This window comes from Cucurbita maxima, unplaced genomic scaffold (genome assembly GCF_002738345.1).
Source record: "Cucurbita maxima cultivar Rimu unplaced genomic scaffold, Cmax_1.0 Cma_Scf00008, whole genome shotgun sequence".
NCBI classification, from domain to species: Eukaryota; Viridiplantae; Streptophyta; class Magnoliopsida; order Cucurbitales; family Cucurbitaceae; genus Cucurbita; species Cucurbita maxima.
The window spans coordinates 1,340,826-1,359,149 of record NW_019272024.1 but is presented as its reverse complement, the minus strand read 5'-3'; the positions used below and the strand labels follow the sequence as shown (position 1 = coordinate 1,359,149).

General features: G+C 40.3%; 4 protein-coding genes across 9 annotated transcripts; 2 read left to right on the top strand and 2 right to left on the bottom strand.

The window, feature by feature from the left end:
* Window positions 1-1,640: 1,640 nt before the first annotated feature.
* LOC111482994 lies at window positions 1,641-2,380 on the bottom strand. Its single transcript, XM_023129059.1, has one exon. It carries the CDS (start codon window positions 2,302-2,304, stop codon window positions 1,816-1,818), a length of 489 nt encoding a protein of 162 aa, XP_022984827.1. The 5' UTR covers window positions 2,305-2,380; the 3' UTR covers window positions 1,641-1,815.
* Window positions 2,317-8,382, top strand: LOC111482993 (phosphoglycerate mutase-like protein 1). Of its 5 annotated transcripts, XM_023129057.1 has the most exons (11): window positions 3,501-3,572; window positions 3,978-4,117; window positions 4,208-4,269; window positions 4,422-4,529; window positions 4,627-4,706; window positions 5,882-6,044; window positions 6,460-6,534; window positions 6,670-6,758; window positions 7,471-7,590; window positions 7,904-7,948; window positions 8,026-8,382. In XM_023129057.1, exons 3-11 carry the CDS (start codon window positions 4,210-4,212, stop codon window positions 8,171-8,173), a joined length of 888 nt encoding a protein of 295 aa, XP_022984825.1. In that variant the 5' UTR covers window positions 3,501-3,572; window positions 3,978-4,117; window positions 4,208-4,209; the 3' UTR covers window positions 8,174-8,382. The 5 variants fall into 5 exon arrangements, with proteins under 5 accessions (XP_022984823.1, XP_022984824.1, XP_022984821.1 ...); XM_023129055.1 differs by lacking the exons at window positions 3,501-3,572; window positions 3,978-4,117 and adding an exon at window positions 2,317-2,407 and having other exon boundaries at window positions 4,351-4,529; XM_023129056.1 differs by lacking the exons at window positions 3,501-3,572; window positions 3,978-4,117 and adding an exon at window positions 2,323-2,407.
* A 2,837-nt stretch (window positions 8,383-11,219) lies between these two features.
* LOC111483458 (transcription factor GTE7-like) lies at window positions 11,220-13,729 on the top strand. Of its 2 annotated transcripts, XR_002718367.1 has the most exons (4): window positions 11,220-12,799; window positions 12,892-13,105; window positions 13,195-13,371; window positions 13,458-13,729. XR_002718367.1 is itself a non-coding variant. In XM_023129684.1 (3 exons), exons 1-3 carry the CDS (start codon window positions 11,471-11,473, stop codon window positions 13,248-13,250), a joined length of 1,599 nt encoding a protein of 532 aa, XP_022985452.1. In that variant the 5' UTR covers window positions 11,220-11,470; the 3' UTR covers window positions 13,251-13,729. The 2 variants fall into 2 exon arrangements, 1 of the variants encoding a protein (XP_022985452.1); XM_023129684.1 differs by having other exon boundaries at window positions 13,195-13,729.
* A 490-nt stretch (window positions 13,730-14,219) lies between these two features.
* Window positions 14,220-18,016, bottom strand: LOC111483457 (heat shock 70 kDa protein, mitochondrial). The gene is made up of 6 exons (XM_023129682.1): window positions 17,795-18,016; window positions 16,973-17,049; window positions 16,812-16,890; window positions 16,154-16,720; window positions 15,419-16,039; window positions 14,220-15,139 (listed from the first exon to the last, which is right to left on the bottom strand). Exons 1-6 carry the CDS (start codon window positions 17,867-17,869, stop codon window positions 14,516-14,518), a joined length of 2,043 nt encoding a protein of 680 aa, XP_022985450.1. The 5' UTR covers window positions 17,870-18,016; the 3' UTR covers window positions 14,220-14,515.
* Window positions 18,017-18,324: the final 308 nt, after the last annotated feature.

Below are 18,324 nucleotides of genomic sequence, written 5' to 3'. Positions count from 1 at the left end.
AACCCCAAAAGTTACCATATTCAAATGCCTCTGAAACACTAAGTTTCGTTTCAGACGAACGGTCACCGCCACTGCCACTGCCGATCGTCTGAATTTCGCCTTTGACTTTGCCAAAGCCACCTGAAAGTGCTTCGAGCAGTCTCCAGGCTGAGAATTGCACGGCGGAGGAAGTTGAGGACGGTGGGTGGCCGGAGATGGGCTGAGAAGAATCGTGGGTATGGCTATGGTGGTGAGAGAGCGTGAGCATTGCTGCAGTGGGCGCCATTGATGAGCTTTGGTTGTGGCTTGGAATTGGGAGACTCTGTTTTGTACGTATGAAACGGAGGGGGAATCAGGGGCCAAGGGGGGATTGAAAACCGGCAAATTTAGTGTATCCTGTGGGCAGCTGGTTCGGCCAAACACGGCAATCCATTTGGAAAAAAGTTTACAACGTGGTTTTTGACATACTTATCCGTTGGGGGATTCCCACATGCTTTGTCACAACATTTAATAAAAAAATAAAAAAATTAATCCCATTCGCGTTCACACTTGCTTACAAATTTGAATGCGTGGACTCGAGTCCATAGTCGTGATGAGTGGATAATGTTTCCCTTAAGGTTTTTAAAATGTGTCTATTAAAAAAAGATTTTTAACACCTCTCATGGTTTTTAAATTGTGTCCGAGAGATTTTCACATCCTTTAAAGAATGTTTAGTCCCCTCTCCAACCACTCCAACTAATGTGGGATCTCACAATCTCCAACGGATTTTCACATCCTTATAATGAATGTTTAGTTCCCCTCTCCAACCACTCCAACTAATGTGGGATCTCACAATCTCCAACTGATTTTCACATCCTTATAATGAATGTTTAGTTCCCCTCTCCAACCAATGTGGGATCTCACAATCACCAACGTCACAATCTACCTCCTTCGGAGCCCAGCGTCCTCACAATGTGGGATCTCACAATCACCAACGTCACAATCTACCTCCTTCGGAGCCCAGCGTCCTCACAATGTGGGATCTCACAATCACCAACATCACAATCTACCTCCTTCGGAGCCCAGCGTCCTCACTGACACATTGTGCTTAGTGTATGAGATCTCACATCAGTTGCAAGAGGGGAGCGAAATTTTTTTTACAAGGGTATGGAAACTTCTAGCAGTGTGCTAGTGAAGACATGGACTCTCAAGGGGTGAATCATGAGGTCCCTCATGGATGGAGAGAATAACATTATATGATGGTCAAAGTGGTGGATTGTAAGATCCCACGTGGAAGGAGAGAATAACATTACATGATGGTCAAAGTAGTGGATTGTGAGATCCCACATTGATAGAGAGAATAACATTACATGATGATGAAAGTGAACAATGTCAACTAAGGATAAGTTTAGGTTGTTACATATAATAATAATAACAAAAATAAACGCTATAAATTTTGACACATTCTTTAGTGAGAACATCTAAAAGGAATTAATCATCATATATCTTATAACTTTCTATATATTTGAAGAAAACATTAAGGAACGTGTTATAGAGAAGGAAATTTGTCTCGTAAAGTCTACTAAAGTATCGATCAATTGAATAATTTTCCTTTTCTTTTGGAGAAACTCTCTATTAAATAAAATATTTGTTCTTAGTCGTATAATCGAATTTCGGCCCACTAACATGTAAATTAGGGTTTGATAGATTCGATTACTTCGAAGAAATTTCAACTTTTTTGGCAAGAAGAAATCAAAAGGTTCTACAGAATTTGAGGGTCGAAATCCATGGTAAAAAATAAATGCAGAGAACAGCTTACATTGGACGCGGGAATTGAAGATCCAAATGCAAAGTTCGTCACAATCCAATCGATTTCTTCAACGAAGAAATCAACGACGAAGCAGAAGAAATTGCAGGTGAATTTTCTCCATTAATAACGTATTCTTCCACCATTTCCTTCACAGACCTAGGCGACAATGGTTGGAAATTGAACCCCCACTCGGACACAAACTCTTTAACTAATGTCAATTTCGCCTCCTCGTCCATCTTCTTCCAGCATCTCTTCGTCTCCTCCGATTTTAGCTCTAGAAATCCGCAGAGATCTGTGAACAAAATTTCTCTGCTCTTCGTCATCGCCTCCTCTCCCTGAATCAAATTGGTGTTGATTTTCGCTACTTCCATAGCGAGATCGGAGGCGAGATCCGCGTCGCTGAATTTCTTTCTGCAGTAGGTGATCTGGCATGGCAGTCGACTCCTAGAAAGGGCCGACGACGGCCAAGATTGAAATTGGAAATTGTGGATCTGGCCATGGACGCGAGGAAAACGAAGATTGATTGCGAATATCATTTGAAGAGAATTCTCTTCGTAGGTGCTTCAATCGAAAGATTTGCAGCAAAAAAGCGACGAGAATCGGGCTGGAGGGAGAGAGCGATTGAACCAAACTTCGAAAGTTCGCCAAGATTATCCCATTTACTTTAGCTCTTCACTTGTTCTTAATAAAATCTACTTTAAAAAAAATAAAATAAAATAAAATAAAAATCTCTCCTCTCCCAATTTTTTATTTTTTTTTTTTTAAATATCTCAATTTGACCTCAAATAAAAAAAACATATCCTTCTACTCACGAGGATCTGGTCGAATTGAGAGAAGTTGTAGGTATTATTGCGGGTCAATATATTGGAGAACCAAGTGTTCAACTAGGTATGACGGAATATTCACAATGGGGACTATAGAACAAATACGAGCTCCTTCTAATTGAAAAATCAAATTCAACGAGAATTTGGTTCATCCCACACGTACACATCATGGCCATCTTGCGTTTTTATGTTATATAGACTTGATCTATAACATAAATATAATGAACGGACCATAACTTGTTTTCATGTTGTATAACTTTATTAACCATATATTTGTGTATATGACCGTTCCATGTTTACTCCCATCAAACATGAATCGCCCTAAAATATAGTATAGGAGGCTAAGTAGTGATCGAATCTCTCTTCCTTAGATGTAGTTGACTTTTTCAATGATTTTCGTCGATTTTTACATGGACTTATTCATTAGGTTAGAACAAGTGTCGCACAATTTTATCTCGTTAACGAAAGAATGCAATTGTGATACCGTAGTGCTTACTCCTAAGGCTCGCCGGCCCATAAATTCTTACAACGGAACCGACTGAACCGTCGAAAAATAGATTGGGTTGGGTTGAGGTAAGGCACCTTAACCACCCCTCTATCATTGAAATTTTTTTGCATTTAATAAAGCTAAGAGAAGCATAGTAGTTAGTTACATGGCAGAGTAAAGCGAAGGACAGTCACGTGCGGAGGATGGTCCTGATCCAGAGTCCACACAGTTGGCGAATACGCCAATTCCCCAAAAGCCAATAAACAAATCTCGAACACAAAGGGCGCCCAAATTCGCCATCGCAGCGACATGACAATCAGTGGCATCGTCGCCTTTAATATTGATATTCGGATCATGTCACCCACTGGTCAAACCCAGACTCCATTTCTTTCAAAACCCGTCAAGTCTCTCCTCTTCCCCACCTCCATTTCGACCTCAATTCAGCCACCTCTTGCTGCTCGTTGCTCCTCCTCCTCCTCCGTCTCTCCTCTTGGTTAGCTTTCGTTTCCGTGATCCTAACCTGTTTGATTCTTGTTTTTGAATCTTTCTTTTTTGAGTTTTTGCTTACTGGATTCATTGAATCGTTGGGTTTTCATGGCGTACTGGCATTTATTATGGTCTATGATTTGTTTTTGCGTATTGTGTTGATTTTCTTCATTAAAGCGGTCACTCGGGTTGGATTAATGGTGATCACGTGTTGGGGTTTGATTTTGTGTTGCCGTGTTGTAATAGCTGTTGCAGTGATCAGACAAGGAAAATGGAATCAATCATTATGTTTGTGGTAGTGACGTCTACAGACTGTTTTTAGCTTTCTCAAATTGCATCATTCTCCAGTCAGGTTTCTCATAAAATTAGTTGTTCAGCTGAGTTAACATTTAAGAGGTTTGTCGTCAATCAGGTTAAACTCCCATTCATTGTATCCTTCCCCGAAATGGTGGTTAGTAAGATCCCACATCCGTCTGATAGGGGTTGGAGAAGGGAAGGAAACATTCCTTAGAAGAATAGGGGTTAGAGAAGGGAACAAAACATTCCTTATAAGTATGTGAAAACATCTCCCTGACGGAACTTAACTTTTGATTGTTTTTAATCTTTGGTTGGGTATGAGCTAGTATTGTTATTCTTTTGTAGATATGGACAACGGTGCAGGTCTCAGTTTGTATCCACTACATCGATGCAAAACAATTCACCTGGTCAGTATCAAATTTGAAAATTTCATGGTTTTATATGTAATGAGTATTGCAGATGTGAAGCAGGTTGTATTTGACTTGAAGGGCATTCAAGATGGCCTTCTTTCTTGGCTTTTGCTCGCAAATCAAGGGCTCTTATAAAACAATGCATCCAGGTCAGGCATGCGCAAGGAATCCACAATGTTGATGGAGATAAGAGCTATAAAGCATATATGCGTCCTGAATTTTTTGATGCCCACATTACTCAGCTTGGATGGCAGCAGGTCAGGACGGGAGTTGTAAAAATTTAAATTGTAAAGAAGATAAAAGTGGAGTTAATTGGGAGAAAATTACTGATATGATATCTTTCAACTGTCACAGATTGATAATTTGCGCAAGCATGTTCATGCATCTGGTCTTTCAAGGAAGATTGAATTGGTAGTAACATCCCCTTTGCTCAGGTATTAATGTCATTATCTGCAGTTAACACTCTTTTATGTACAATTTTATGTGTAAAACCTCCCCGTCATTTCTCGTTTCATGATGTTGACTCTCATTGTTGGCCTCACCAATATTTTAAAAAGAGGAGATCAATAAGGGTAGGAACATTAAACGATATCAAATTTGTTACAGCGAAGGCCATCGCTAGCGGATACTATCCTCTTTGTGCTTTCGTTTTCGGACTTTCCCTCAGAGTTTTTAAAACGCGTCTACTAAGGAGAGGATTCCACACCATTATAAAGGGTGTTTTGTTCTCCTCCCCAACCGATGTGGGATCTCTCAATTCATCCCCCTTCGAGGCTCAGCGTCCTCGTTGGCACTCGTTCCTTTCTCCAATCGATGTGGGACCTCCACCAAATCCACTCCCCTACGGGGCCCAGCGTCTTGCTGGCACACCGCCTCGTGTTTACCTCCTTCGGGACTTAGCCTCCTCGCTTCCACATCGGCTGATGTCTGGTTCTGATACCATTTGTAATGGTCAAGGTCCGCTTCTAGTAGATATTGTCTTCTTTGGGCTTTCCCTTTCAGACTTTCTCTCAAGGTTTTTAAAACGCATTTGCTAGGGAGAGGTTTCCACACCCTTATAAAGGATGTTCCATTCTCCTTCCCAACCGATGTGGGATCTCACGAAGTTCTTGTTTGTAACCAATATAGTAATCTTGGAAGAAATTTACCTTTTCATGGTTTGACAAGTTCAGTCACACACCCATACATACTTTCTTCTTGGGTAGTAAGAACCGTTGAATTCAACTGAGATAATTTGCCTTTGATGATGATTATGTGAGACATGCAATTCCCACGATTTACTTGACTACCAAGTCTCAGTAGTCCCTAATTTAAATCAATTTAACTCGGAGAGATTGGAGAATTTTTGGAATAAAAAGTTTTTAATTACTGAAGAAGAAGCTGAAAGAGCAAAAAGAGGAGAGATGAACGTGTTTGTTCCACTTCAAGTGCAAAGTAGATGCTTGAACGTTTTGAGTTCCTCAGAATACAGTTTCTTTCTTTTCAATGCTTATTTTAATTGTTACTTCATGTTTACTTTGCTGGGAAGTCGATAGTAACCCATATCTAAGGAATCATATACCAATATGCAAAATCTGAAGAATTTTTCTTATGGTTGATTATTTTCTAGGACTCTACAAACCGCTGTTGGAGTATTTGGTGGTGAAGGCTATACAACTGGAATGGACGTGCTGCCACTAATGATTGCAAATGCTGGCAATAGTGCACGAGCTGCAATTTCAAGTCTAAACTGCCCACCTATTGCTGCTGTTGAGCTTTGTCGTGAACATTTGGTATGTGTTAGATAAATTTGATTCTTCTCAGTTATGTTTATGTATGCTGCAACAGGTGGGTGTTAGATTGCTTCATGATTTAGAATGTAAATGACTTAAATCTGGGCTAGGGGTTAGTTAGCTTTACTGATACTTGCAGTCTTTTGTATGAGTCTGTTATTCAATGCTATCGATATTAGAAATCCGCTAATGCACCTCATATGCAAGTATGTCGAGGAAAATTTTTATTTTCTTCCTATTTTTGCACGATGCAGTGTCAAGTATAAAGTTCGGGTCCCCCCAAGTGTTCATCGATTTCTAATTTATTATACCTTCGTTCTCCCCCTTTTTCTTCTGAGGGAGCTATTTAGCAGAGACTTATTGTTTTCGTTATGTATTATATTTGTAGTTCTTATATGTGTTCTATATCTAACAGGGAGTTCATCCTTGTGATAAGAGGAGAAACATCAGCGACTATCAATTCCTCTTTCCTGCAGTTGATTTTTCACTGGCAAGTACCTGGGATGTTACAATGAGCTGTGGGAAATTTGTTATTTATAATCTTTTTAGGAAGATTTTCATTCAAGAAAATGTAACAATGGTGGATGAGTTGTGTTGTTGATTTACACTCAAAAGTTCCATGCAGATAGAAAGTGACGAGGATGTATTGTGGAAGGCTGACATTAGAGAGACAAAGGAAGAGCTGGCAGCCAGAGGCTTGCAATTCCTGAACTGGTGAATATTCTGTTTATTAGACTTCCGTTTTTTTTACTCTGATTTCTTTAGGATGCCCTGCTGATATAAAAAAATGTGAGCACAGGGAAATGTTTGCGTACCGCTTGCATATCTCAAAGTCTATTTAAATGAAGGACACTCCAGAATTAAGCTATTGCAATGAAATGTTGTCAGCTATCTGTTTACCACGAGTCACCGTTACATGATGAGGTTTTCAGTGGTCTTAAATCTGAAGATGTTTAGTGTTTTAGTTGCAAAATCTTGACTCATTTGGAGGCCGGATTGAATAGCTTTTAGTGTGCAACCTACAGTTTTTCTATACCTAGCCGCACTCCACAGTTATCATCTTCATTGTTCCTGTTTATAAGCAACTAGGGACTTTTATGTACTTGAGATTGACTACAAAACCTCGAGTCCGAGGTCGGGCATGGACTTTATAATGGACAACAAAGCGTCCCCCGTTTATCCAGGATATTCCTCTGTTCATGCTGATTGATAACTGGAGTCTTCTTCTGTAACTGGTGTTGAGATTTTCTGTTCTGGTTTTAGCTTCTCTTGTTAGGCTTGTTTTTCTATCAATGAAAATATCATATGGATAGAATTTGGTTTTGTTTTTACTCCAAAGATAGATAAAGCACAATAGAACAAAACTATTCCACTGATATAACCTTGTTTGTTAATCTGGTATAGCTTTTTTGCTCCTTTCTTGCAGGTTGTGGACAAGGAAGGAGAAGGAGATAGCCGTTGTTACTCATAGTGGATTTTTGTTTCATACTCTAACTGCGTTTGGAAATGACTGTCACCCTTCGGTGAAAAAGGAAATATGCACACAGTTAGTGAACCCAATACACCTCTACTTCGAAACTATTCGATATATTTAGATTTCATCGACACTGACTTTTGCGTTAATCGTAACCTTTAGCGTATCGTGTTTGCTGCTCTCGTATTCTCATTAAGATGTCAGTCCTCTATCAGATGCCTTTGGCTTGGTTATGTTTAAACCAACAATAACAGATGCATGTTCTTTCTTGGTTATGTTTACATTCACTAATTTCATTTTCGGCTTGGTTACATTGGCGGGCTCTCGATTAGGGAACGTTTGAATGCATCGACTCTGCAATGATGTGTGCAATGTCTACTTGCAGATTTGCAAATTGCGAGCTTCGATCCATTGTCATAGTAGATAGAAGGTGAGTTTTGTTTACGAGCTTTTGTAGACTTGAAAGAAAATTCATCTTCCTGATCATCACGTTTCTCATGCTGCCAGTATGGTCGGGTCGGATTCCTCGACAACTAATTATCCTGGAAAGATACCTCCGGGGCTGGATATCCCTAGTGATGCTGTGGATGACAAAAGCATGAAGGAAGAGAAACAACCAGTCGATTCGGGACCGAAGGTACATGAAAATATGTAAGTCTTATACGGCTATAGATAGAGAGATATTCAACTGCTGAGTTTCATTTATACAAACAAGTATTTTTGAAACTGCCTTATCTAGACACAGCACAACACCTATATATTTACTTCGATTATCTGCATTTCAAGAATTTGTGCTTTGAGGATTTCTCCAGTTGAGCTACAAAGTCTACACTTAATATATGAATTTTCTTTTTCTTTTTTTCATTATGAGTTGGCCTGGAGTAGAATTTGTAACGGTTCAAGCCAAAACCCCGCTAGCAAATATTGTCCGGCCTTTTTTTTTTTGGACTTCTCCTCAAAGTTTTTAAAACGTGTCTGCTAGGGAGAGGTTTCCACACCCTTTATAAGGTGTTTTGTTCTCCTCCCTAACTAACGTGGAATATTATATGGTGTAAATATTTAATGATTTTTGGCTTTCACCCTTGGAAACTAGGATAAATCTCCTAGATTCTTGGTCATAGCTCAGGATTCATGCATCCACGCACACATGTTTCTTGGCAACTTTGGCTGTGGATTTTGGATTTTTATGGATAGCCACTTGGTGAGGTTGAATGCTAATCTATGAACCTCTATAAACTCAACTAGTTATCATATTTGTTCTCTGAGTATAAGATATGTAGTTTGAATCTCCACCCTCACACGTTATTGAGAACCGTTAGAGGTTGTAGTAGTTAGCCTAACTTCAGAAAGAGCAAAAAAAACAGAATATACCTTCATCCAAGTTGCCTGACCACTTAGACCCAGCATTAGAGAGAGGGAGAGTGTAACAGCCGAAGTCCACCGTTAGCAGATATTGTCATTTTTAGATTTTTCGGCTTCTCCTCAAGGTTTTAAACCCTTCCGAGCATCTCCTTAAGGTTATAAAATGCGTCTTTTAGGAAGAGGTTTTCGCACCTTATAAGGAATGTTAGCAGATATTGTCATTTTTAGATTTTTCGACTTCTCCTCAAGGTTTTAAACCTTTCTATGCATCTCCTTCAAGTTATAAAATGCGTCTTTTAGGAAGAGGTTTTCGCACCTTATAAGGAATGTTTTGTTTTCATCTCCAAAACGACGTGGGATCTCACAATTCATCCCTTTGGAGGCCCAACATCTCGTTGGCACAAGGATATGTCTTTTTAAATGATCTGTGAAGTACTTTCTATAACCTACCAATTATTATTGTTATTATTATTTTGGAAATATTCATCTATATAATTCTTTTCCTTATTATTTATTTATTTTTTTGGATGCTTCTCTTGAAAATTTTAAATACTTTGTTAAAGCTGTACTGAAATTATTCAATTTTGGTATATACTTAACACAAATAACTCCTCTCGAGAATATATTTAGTCATGGTATCTCCGCTTTTTTACTACAACAGTAAAAGCATTCTGTTGGACCGACACTAACACTGAGAGACAAAAGCTAGGGGAGTGAATGAGATTAGATGCTCTAGTAGTCCTAGTCGTAAACCTTGGAATGTAGGTGTTGTACATATCGACTCGTGCAATACTCTAGCTAACGCGTTAAGTATCTTGTCTTGGGAGTACATTCGCAATGGCGGGGGTTCGCACAAGCGGTAGAACATGTGGTTTAATTCGATGCAAAGCGAAGAACTTTACCCAGGCTTGACATGCCGCAAATCCTCTTGAAAGAGAGGGTTCTTTTGAGAACGTAGACGCTAGTGGTGCATGATTGTCGTCAGCTCGTGCTGCAAGGTGTTGGATTAAGTCTCGCAACGAGCGCAACCCACATAGTTGGTTGCTAACCGTAGAGGTTGAAACCCTGAGCAGACTACCGATAATGTCAAGGCTAGACTTAACAAGTCAACGAACAAATTATCAAGTCAACGAACAAAGAGTGGAAAAAACGATTTTACCTCTCAAATTTTCAAAAAGTGTCCTATAATTCCTTAATTTATGTTTTTTCTAATATTCCCATTGCTATATTTTAAAACATAATACTACTAAAATTGATATAAAAGGAATATATTGCTAATTTCAATCAATAAAATAGTGTTGTGATGGGGAGTTATTAGAATCTTCAATAAAATAACATTGACTCTCTTCTTTATTCAATTCAAAAGTCTATTTTAGTATTTTAATTAAAGTTTAAGGTAAGGAAAGAGGGAAAACATTAATTAAAACTTCACTATCCATTATTATTTAATGAGTTTAATTATTACATGCACCCTATTTAAAATACTATTATTAAAATAATAATATGAATTAAATTTTAAATGCATTGGATATCTGATTATTTTCCAAAATTTTAAATTGAAAATTGTATTTTTTTAAAAAATTACAATGAATTAATTAGTAAAAATAATGCAACAAAAAAATATTTATTACAAAGTAATTGTTTTTATTATTATTATTATTATTATTATTATTATTATTATTATATTATCCAAATTTGAAGAGATGGGAAGCGTGGGTAGGTGGGTGTAGAGAGGGAACATGTGGTGTTTAAATAGAAGAAGCGTCGGGTCAGTCCAGGTCAGGCTCAGTTTTTTTTTTTTTTTTTTTTTTTTTTTTTTTTTTTCTTTTTTTAGAAAAAAGAATTAGTAAGAGAATGAATTTACCAAAGTGCCCTTAATTGACCAAGGTGATATTTAAGGGAAAGGGGGAAAAGAGGGGTTCGTTCACACGTTTTCGCCGACCCCACAGCTGGGCCCACCTCTCACACACAGTGAAGAAAATCAGCCAATCGCCTTTCGGTCGACATCAGCAAGCTGTGGGGCCCACGAACTCATTTAAAAAAATAAAAAAAAACTGAGTGATTTATACGAAACCCTAAATGCACGACAAATTCGGCCCAAATTCACCCCAAACGCATATTCCCAAATCTCAGCCCGGTCCGACGATCCCTAAGCGTCCACGTGTATCTGAATTTCAATCCTGGCCGTCGATGCCAGGTCATTTGGTCAATTTATCGGCACGGGAGAGATAGTGTAGACCGTTGGATTTGCATGGAGAAGTACATCGACGGTCTCGATTCTGCCCGAAGTTTTTTGGGGCAGATCTCCGCGCCTTTAAGAACAGACCCTAGCCCCTCTTCTTCCTCGCTCAGAAGTCAGGATCAACCAAAATCCTCAAACCCTCACGCTGCACGATTCTTCTTTCAGTTTGTTTTTCCTCAATTTTCTGTGTATGCCTTTGAAGTGCTTTTTCTGCGGCGGCGCGTGAGGAAATTTTCGGCGCGTAGTAAGGGCGTTCAGGGAGATTCATGTTTAATCCTAAAACCACATTGGGGAATACTCGACGGGTTCCTGTCGGAGTCCTACTAGAAACTTGGGGTTCCGTACAGGATGGCTTCCGTCGTCTTAGCTAACCGAAACGAATCCAATTGGCCGCAGCTGAGGGGTAACGGTCGCGGTACGGAAGAAGGATTCATGGGGAAAGTACCTTTTTCAAACCCTAACCCTAAATTTAACAAGAAACAGTTTCACGGCGAGGTGAACGGTTTTCAGATGGACGACTCACTGGCTGAGGCTCAGTCGGCGTCGGATGATGCTTCGTCGATCAATCATCATCGCAGATTGTCCAACGGTGTGGATTTTAGTCAATACGTGAGCTTCGACGTTTCATCGTGTTCGAGGAAAGAGCTGGTCGAGCTGAAGACCAGGTTAATCTCCGAGCTAGAACAGATTCGGCAATTGAAAAGTCGCATCAATTCAGGAGAACTAAATTTCAGACCAAAACACCAGAAGAAATCGTCAAAAGCCTCGGGGACCAAGCGGCCTTTGCCGATGTCGAGCAACGGTAAGGAATTCAAGCGGTCTAATTCAGAAAATGGTAATATGATGAAGATGTGTTCGCAGATTTTGATGAAACTTATGAAGCACAAACATGGCTGGATCTTCAACAAGCCAGTCGATGTGATTGGGATGGGTCTTCACGATTACTATGACATCGTCAAGCGTCCAATGGATTTGGGATCCGTGAAAGCCAAGTTGGGCAAAGATGCGTATGAATCACCGTTCGATTTTGCATCCGACGTGAGGTTGACTTTCAAGAACGCAATGACTTACAATCCCAAGGGTCACGATGTACACGCCATGGCCGAGCAATTACTGATGAGATTTGAGGAATTGTTTCGACCAGTAAATGAAGCATTGGAAGAAGAAGATCGGCGGTACCGTGACTATCAGGAAGACTTGCCAGCGATTTCTTGGAATCATTCGGAGGCTGAAAGAACAGTGAAGAAGGATACCCCGATGCCGACTGTGAAGAAGACGGAGCCGATCAAAGCTCCGTCAAGCTCTTCTAATCCGCCAATGATACAATCGCCTGTTAAAACTCCCTCACCTCTACGAGCGCCCCCTGTAAAGCCAGTGAAGCAGCCGAAGCCAAGAGCTAAAGATCCCAATAAGAGAGAAATGACTTTAGAAGAGAAGCACAAGTTGGGAATTGGGTTGCAGAGTTTGCCGCCGGAGAAAATGGAACAAGTTGTACAAATCATAAAGAAGAGAAATGGTCATTTGAAGCAAGATGGGGATGAGATTGAGCTCGACATCGAAGCTGTCGATACCGAAACACTATGGGAGCTTGATCGACTGGTCACTAACTGGAAGAAGATGATGAGCAAGATCAAACGACAGGCTCTTATCAATGCGGCATCTATGAATCACAATGGGGTAAATTACTTAATTCGCATCGGCCTTTCACTGATGAGCTCTCTTAATTCAGCTATTGTTCCTAATGTTTTTTACATGATGAATTACGGCAGGTTTTGGCGATCCCTGAGAAATTCGAAGTGGGTTCTGAAACAAAGAAGCAACGGAAAGGGGAGGCTGGTGAGGAAGATGTGGACATTGGCGATGAGATGCCTACAAGTGATTTTCCACCAGTGGTGATCGAGAAGGACGCTGGAGGAGGGCATGCTAGCAGTAGCTCCAGCGGCTCCAGTAGTTCAAGTAGTGATGATTCATCCTCTTCCAGTGGTATAACCCATCTCTAAAAGTGGTGGATGTTTTGAGATTTGGGATTTGTTTCCACAAAAGTAGAGGTTAACGGGGTACCATCCTTGCAGATTCGGATTCCGACGGCAGTTCATCTGGAAGCGATTCTGACGACAATGCACAATGAAGCGGTGAAGATTTGATGAATGGCAACAAGGAGGGGTCTGAAAGACAGACACCCAAAACGGAGAGCTACAACAAATCCCTCTCGCGCTGCACACCATTGGGCAGAGATTTGTCTGAATGAGGTATTAAATCTGTTCATTATTTACAAGTTGCTATCTCTTCAGCTGCTACACAATTGTGAATCAATCAACCTTTGATACAACAACAGGCCTGTAAAATCTCCAGATAGAGGTCGGATTCAACCTCGCTATGGCCCTGAAGAAGAAGGGAGAAAGGGGAAGAGGAGGGGGGGATGTCGTAGAGACTTGAAAATGAGGAGGGAGCAGTGTAGATCAGGTTTTTAGAGTTTTGAGTTTTTTGTACTCTTTTTTTCGTGTACACATTATTACACTTACATACACATAGGTTCAATGTGAATCAAAGTGAAAAGCTTTTGTGAGGCGTGAAACTTGGATTCTAATATGACTTATTCCTAGATAATCCAGCTTTTTCTTTCTAATACTTTTCTCACCCTTGAATCCAGGGAGGAAATAAAGCCTGGATCCATCAACATTTCTTGTGTTCATTCTATTAAATTAATAGCTTTGAAGCTTCTTCTCTGACTGTCAATGGAGATTTGGAAATTTCAATTAGAACTTCAGGCATGCCCCCCCATGTGGACCAATGTGAAATTCCTTGGAAACAATACGCCCAAAAACTTGCCACCAAACTACTTGAGGGCTTTCATTAATTGTTTGGTTGTTGTCAGTTTGTTTTGTGGTTACAACAACAACAACGCCCCCCTCCCGATCTTCTTTGGTGCCAATGGTAAATCACGCTTATGACTTTTGAAACGGTACACAAAGGTAAAGCAAATCTCGACTTGTGATTCCTGCTGTCTGGGTCAATTTATCGCTGGAGGAGTGTAGTAATTATAACATGGGACATAAGCCGACAGAGCAGGCAGTCCCTACTCTCGAAACAATGGCAGTGGCAGTAAAAGAGATCGAAAACGTGTATTGAGTGAGTTTATTCACCAAAATAACCTAATAACCCAATTCCTTTTTACGGGGAGGGATCAATCACATCGAGGACAGCTTTAACAAACAATTCAACAAACGCAATCAACAGCAATACTCTGCTTCTTACTATATCAGGAACATTCTACCATATTCCATATTCTCCAACCTCTGCGTTTAGATACAAAATCCGCTACATTTCTTACTCCTACCACAACAGATTAAAGATGAGAGAACCTTTGGTTGTGAAAAGAAGTTGTGCCTTGGCTTATTTCTTCACCTCTTCGTACTCGGCTTCGGGAGCTTGTTCGCCACCCTGAGATCCTCCAGACGCGGAGCCACCACCAGAACCACCAGCCATGTGTTGCCCAATCTTGGAAACAGCCTTGTTGGCGGCATCAAGTTTCGACTTAATCTCTTCAATGTTGTCTTCTGACATTGCCTTCCTCAACTCTGCCACCGCATCCTCGATTTCTTTGGCAACCTCACTTGGTATTTTCTCCCTATATTCACCCAAGCTCTTCTCGATGCTGTATATGGTAGTATCTGCACTGTTCCTGATGTCAATAAGAGCCTTTCTCTCTTGATCCTTCTGGGCATGCAACTCTGCTTCTTTCACCATTTTCACAATTTCATCTTCTGAGAGTCCTCCAGAAGATCGAATGGTGATTTGTTGCTCTTTACCGGTGGACTTGTCCTTTGCAGATACGGTAACAATACCATTGGCATCGATGTCGAATGTCACTTCAATCTGAGGCAGTCCTCTTGGGGCAGGAGGAATTCCAACTAACTCGAACTCGCCTAGAAGCTTGTTGTCAGAGGCCATTTCCCTCTCACCTTGCAATACCTTGATACCCACCTGGGTCTGATTGTCAGCTGCGGTTGAGAACACCTGCAATGATGGGAGTTCAAATAATTAGAAACGAAAAAATTATCAGCCTCAACCTACTGTTGTTGATTAAATTAAATGATTCATTAGACAAATATCTATAACTTTAAATCCTACTTGATCGAGCAATTGACCCCTACCTACTACAGTTATCGGTCAATGTGGAAGGTATTCGTTTCTAGAACATGCTCTCACACTTGCAAAAAGGTGGGGATGGGGAAAGGAATAACTTGTCACACCAACATGCACACACTAAATATAATGATAGGTTCGAAGATTTACCTGGCTCTTCTTAGTTGGAATGGTAGTGTTCCGACTGATCAACCGTGTAAAGATCCCCCCAAGTGTCTCAATACCAAGTGATAGAGGGGTAACATCCAATAGAAGCAATTCTTTGACATCACCACGAAGAATGCCACCCTGAATTGCAGCTCCCATAGCAACTGCTTCATCAGGGTTCACTCCTTTGCTGGGGCTCTTTCCAAAAATTTCTGTGACAACCTCTTGCACCTTTGGTACACGAGTCATTCCACCAACTAAAAGAACTTCATCGACATCTTTGATAGAAATACTGGCATCCTTTAAACAATTTTTACAAGGGGCCTTGGTCCTTTCAATCAAGTGATTAACAAGGCTTTCAAACTTCGACCTGGTCAAAGTGATGTTCAGATGCTTTGCACCAGATGCATCAGCAGTGATAAATGGCAGGTTAATCTCAGTCTGTGATGTAGATGATAGTTCAATCTTTGCCTTTTCTGCAGCTTCTCTAAGCCTCTGCAAGGCAAGCTTGTCCTTGGTAAGGTCAATTCCCTCAGTTCGTTTGAACTCGCTCACTAGGAAGTCCAAAAGAGCATTGTCAAAATCCTCTCCACCTAAAAATGTGTCACCATTTGTTGATTTCACCTAAAAAGTTAACAAAAGTTAGCAAAGCTACAATGTTAAGAAAGAAAAAAAAAAAAAAAAAAAAAAAAAAAAAAACTTATATTAATAAAAGAATGAAATAGAGAAAATCTAAACCTCAAAAACACCATTGGATATCTCCAAGATGGAAACATCGAATGTGCCACCACCAAGATCAAAAACAGCAATTAGACCCTCCTTATTGTTCATTCCATAAGAAAGTGCAGCAGCAGTGGGCTCGTTGATAATTCTAAGAACATCCAAACCAGCAATCCTGCCAGCATCCTTTGTTGCCTGTCTCTGTGCATCGTTGAAATAAGCTGGAACAGTGATCACAGCCTTAGACACACTCTTCCCAAGATAGGCCTCAGCAGTTTCCTTCATCTTTGTTAGAACAAAAGCACCAATCTGACTCGGTGAGTATTGCTGTCCGTTTGCTTCAACCCAAGCATCTCCATTTGGAGCTCTGACTATTTTGTATGGCACCATCTTCATTTCCTTCTGTGTCTGAGGGTCATCAAAGCGTCTACCAATCAGACGTTTGGTTCCAAACACAGTGTTTGTTGGATTAGTCACTGCCTGTCTCTTTGCTGGTGTTCCTACAAGTAGTTCACCCTTCTGATTGAAAGCAACCACCGAGGGTGTGGTTCTAGCACCTTCTGAGTTTTCAATAACTTTCGGATTCTACAGATATATAACCAGAATTAGGGATGCATAAAAAGGACACACTCAAATCATCAATCAATCACATGTGTGCATTGTAGGCTAGACGCACCTTCCCTTCCATGACAGAAACACAAGAATTGGTGGTACCCAAGTCAATACCAATTACATCATTCCCAGCAGGCTTTGAACTGCACAGAGCAGACAAGGTATATCAGGCAATGATGGAAAACCAACAGAAAATGAAATAACTAATTTGTGAGACAATAGAACCTGAATGGCCTGGACAAAGTAGCCCATGATTGGCTAAGGTGAGAGTTTCCCCATGATGGCTTGGCATTGCTTGTTAACTGCAATATCATAAACAGAAGTGTGTTAACCTGAGAACTTCGATTGCGGATATATAATTCCAGGACAGAAAATAAAACCCGATCAAGTAAAGTTGCCAACAACTTTTAACTGGCTAGAAATTGAAGCCAAAAAGAATTTGCACTGGGGGTTGGGCGTTGCCGTGCTGTGTTATCACGGCATGTGAATAAGCGCGATTAGGGAAACCGCAGCATCGCATTTATACCTCTACCCATCTCAACTCGACATGGGAAAATACCACGTCAAAGCATCGAATGATTAATGTTATTACCACAACTAAATCCAAACTTCTTCACTAGCCTACATTGAGATGACAGTCCAATCAAACAACTTCCTACTATTTCGTGCTAATCTTCTCAAAAGCGCGATGATCACCCACGTCTCTTCATGTATTAACCACGAAGCCACTTCCATCCCCGTACAACAGTAAATAATCACTACAAAATCGTTGTACACAGATCCAATAGGACGGGCACAACAGAAGCCCCAAGCCTTGTTTCCGATCATAGTTCGCATTCCACACCATAACCAAAACCGAAATGAACAACCAAATTATATTATTACAAACAATTCAAAAAAAGACGCATAGATTAACAAGCAAAATCAGCTCCAGATGTCCAAAAGAAAGAAGAAAAAAAAAACTCGCAGCACTCAAAAACTTCCAGCCAAAGATCGACAGCATAAATCAAACAATTGAATAACCACGTAAGCAAGAGGAAAACATACTGATCGATAAGCCGCAAGGGAGGAGGATGCTAAATCGCGACGTCGAAGAGAACGGAGCAGCGCACCGGTGGCCATGGCCGAAGCAATTGGAAAAGGAAATCAATTGAGGAGAGAGAGAGAGAGAGAGAGATTGTTGATTGGAGCTTGCAGAAGGGTTTAGGGTTTTTGGGAGTAAGAAGAAATGGGAGATGATTTAATGTAAGGCGGTGATGAGAAGTGGAAGGAAGGTTCTAGCAATGTAGGTTATCGTGGAAGATTCTAGATCTCTATTCCATCCACACCTAAACCTAAAAATAGCCTCAACCTTTTTTCTCAAATATAAATTCATTTTTAGGGGAAAAAAATAGGTAGAAAATTAACCCATTTTAATTATCACCCCTACAATTATTATATGTTTTAATTTTAGTTGTTACATATGTTAGCCTCGAGGAATTAAGACACGTCTATTGGAGAAGAGGTTTCCCCGTCCTTTCTCCTCTACAATAGATTGTTCATTTTAGCTTGTTACAAATTGTTGTCAGCTACACCTT

Coding starts and splice junctions, on each gene's coding strand:
- LOC111482994 (XM_023129059.1), bottom strand. CDS start 2,304: ATGATATTCGCAATCAATCTTCGTTTTCCTCGCGTCCATGGCCAGATC.
- LOC111482993 (XM_023129053.1), top strand. CDS start 3,389: ATGACAATCAGTGGCATCGTCGCCTTTAATATTGATATTCGGATCATG. Junction 4,707..5,881: donor GTAACATCCCCTTTGCTCAG/GTATTAATGTCA, acceptor ATTATTTTCTAG/GACTCTACAAACCGCTGTTG. Junction 6,045..6,459: donor AGCTTTGTCGTGAACATTTG/GTATGTGTTAGA, acceptor TATATCTAACAG/GGAGTTCATCCTTGTGATAA.
- LOC111483458 (XM_023129684.1), top strand. CDS start 11,471: ATGGCTTCCGTCGTCTTAGCTAACCGAAACGAATCCAATTGGCCGCAG. Junction 12,800..12,891: donor CATCTATGAATCACAATGGG/GTAAATTACTTA, acceptor GAATTACGGCAG/GTTTTGGCGATCCCTGAGAA. Junction 13,106..13,194: donor TGATTCATCCTCTTCCAGTG/GTATAACCCATC, acceptor CCATCCTTGCAG/ATTCGGATTCCGACGGCAGT.
- LOC111483457 (XM_023129682.1), bottom strand. CDS start 17,869: ATGGCCACCGGTGCGCTGCTCCGTTCTCTTCGACGTCGCGATTTAGCA. Junction 16,891..16,972: donor ACTTTGTCCAGGCCATTCAG/GTTCTATTGTCT, acceptor TGCTCTGTGCAG/TTCAAAGCCTGCTGGGAATG. Junction 15,140..15,418: donor TTCCAACTAAGAAGAGCCAG/GTAAATCTTCGA, acceptor CCATCATTGCAG/GTGTTCTCAACCGCAGCTGA.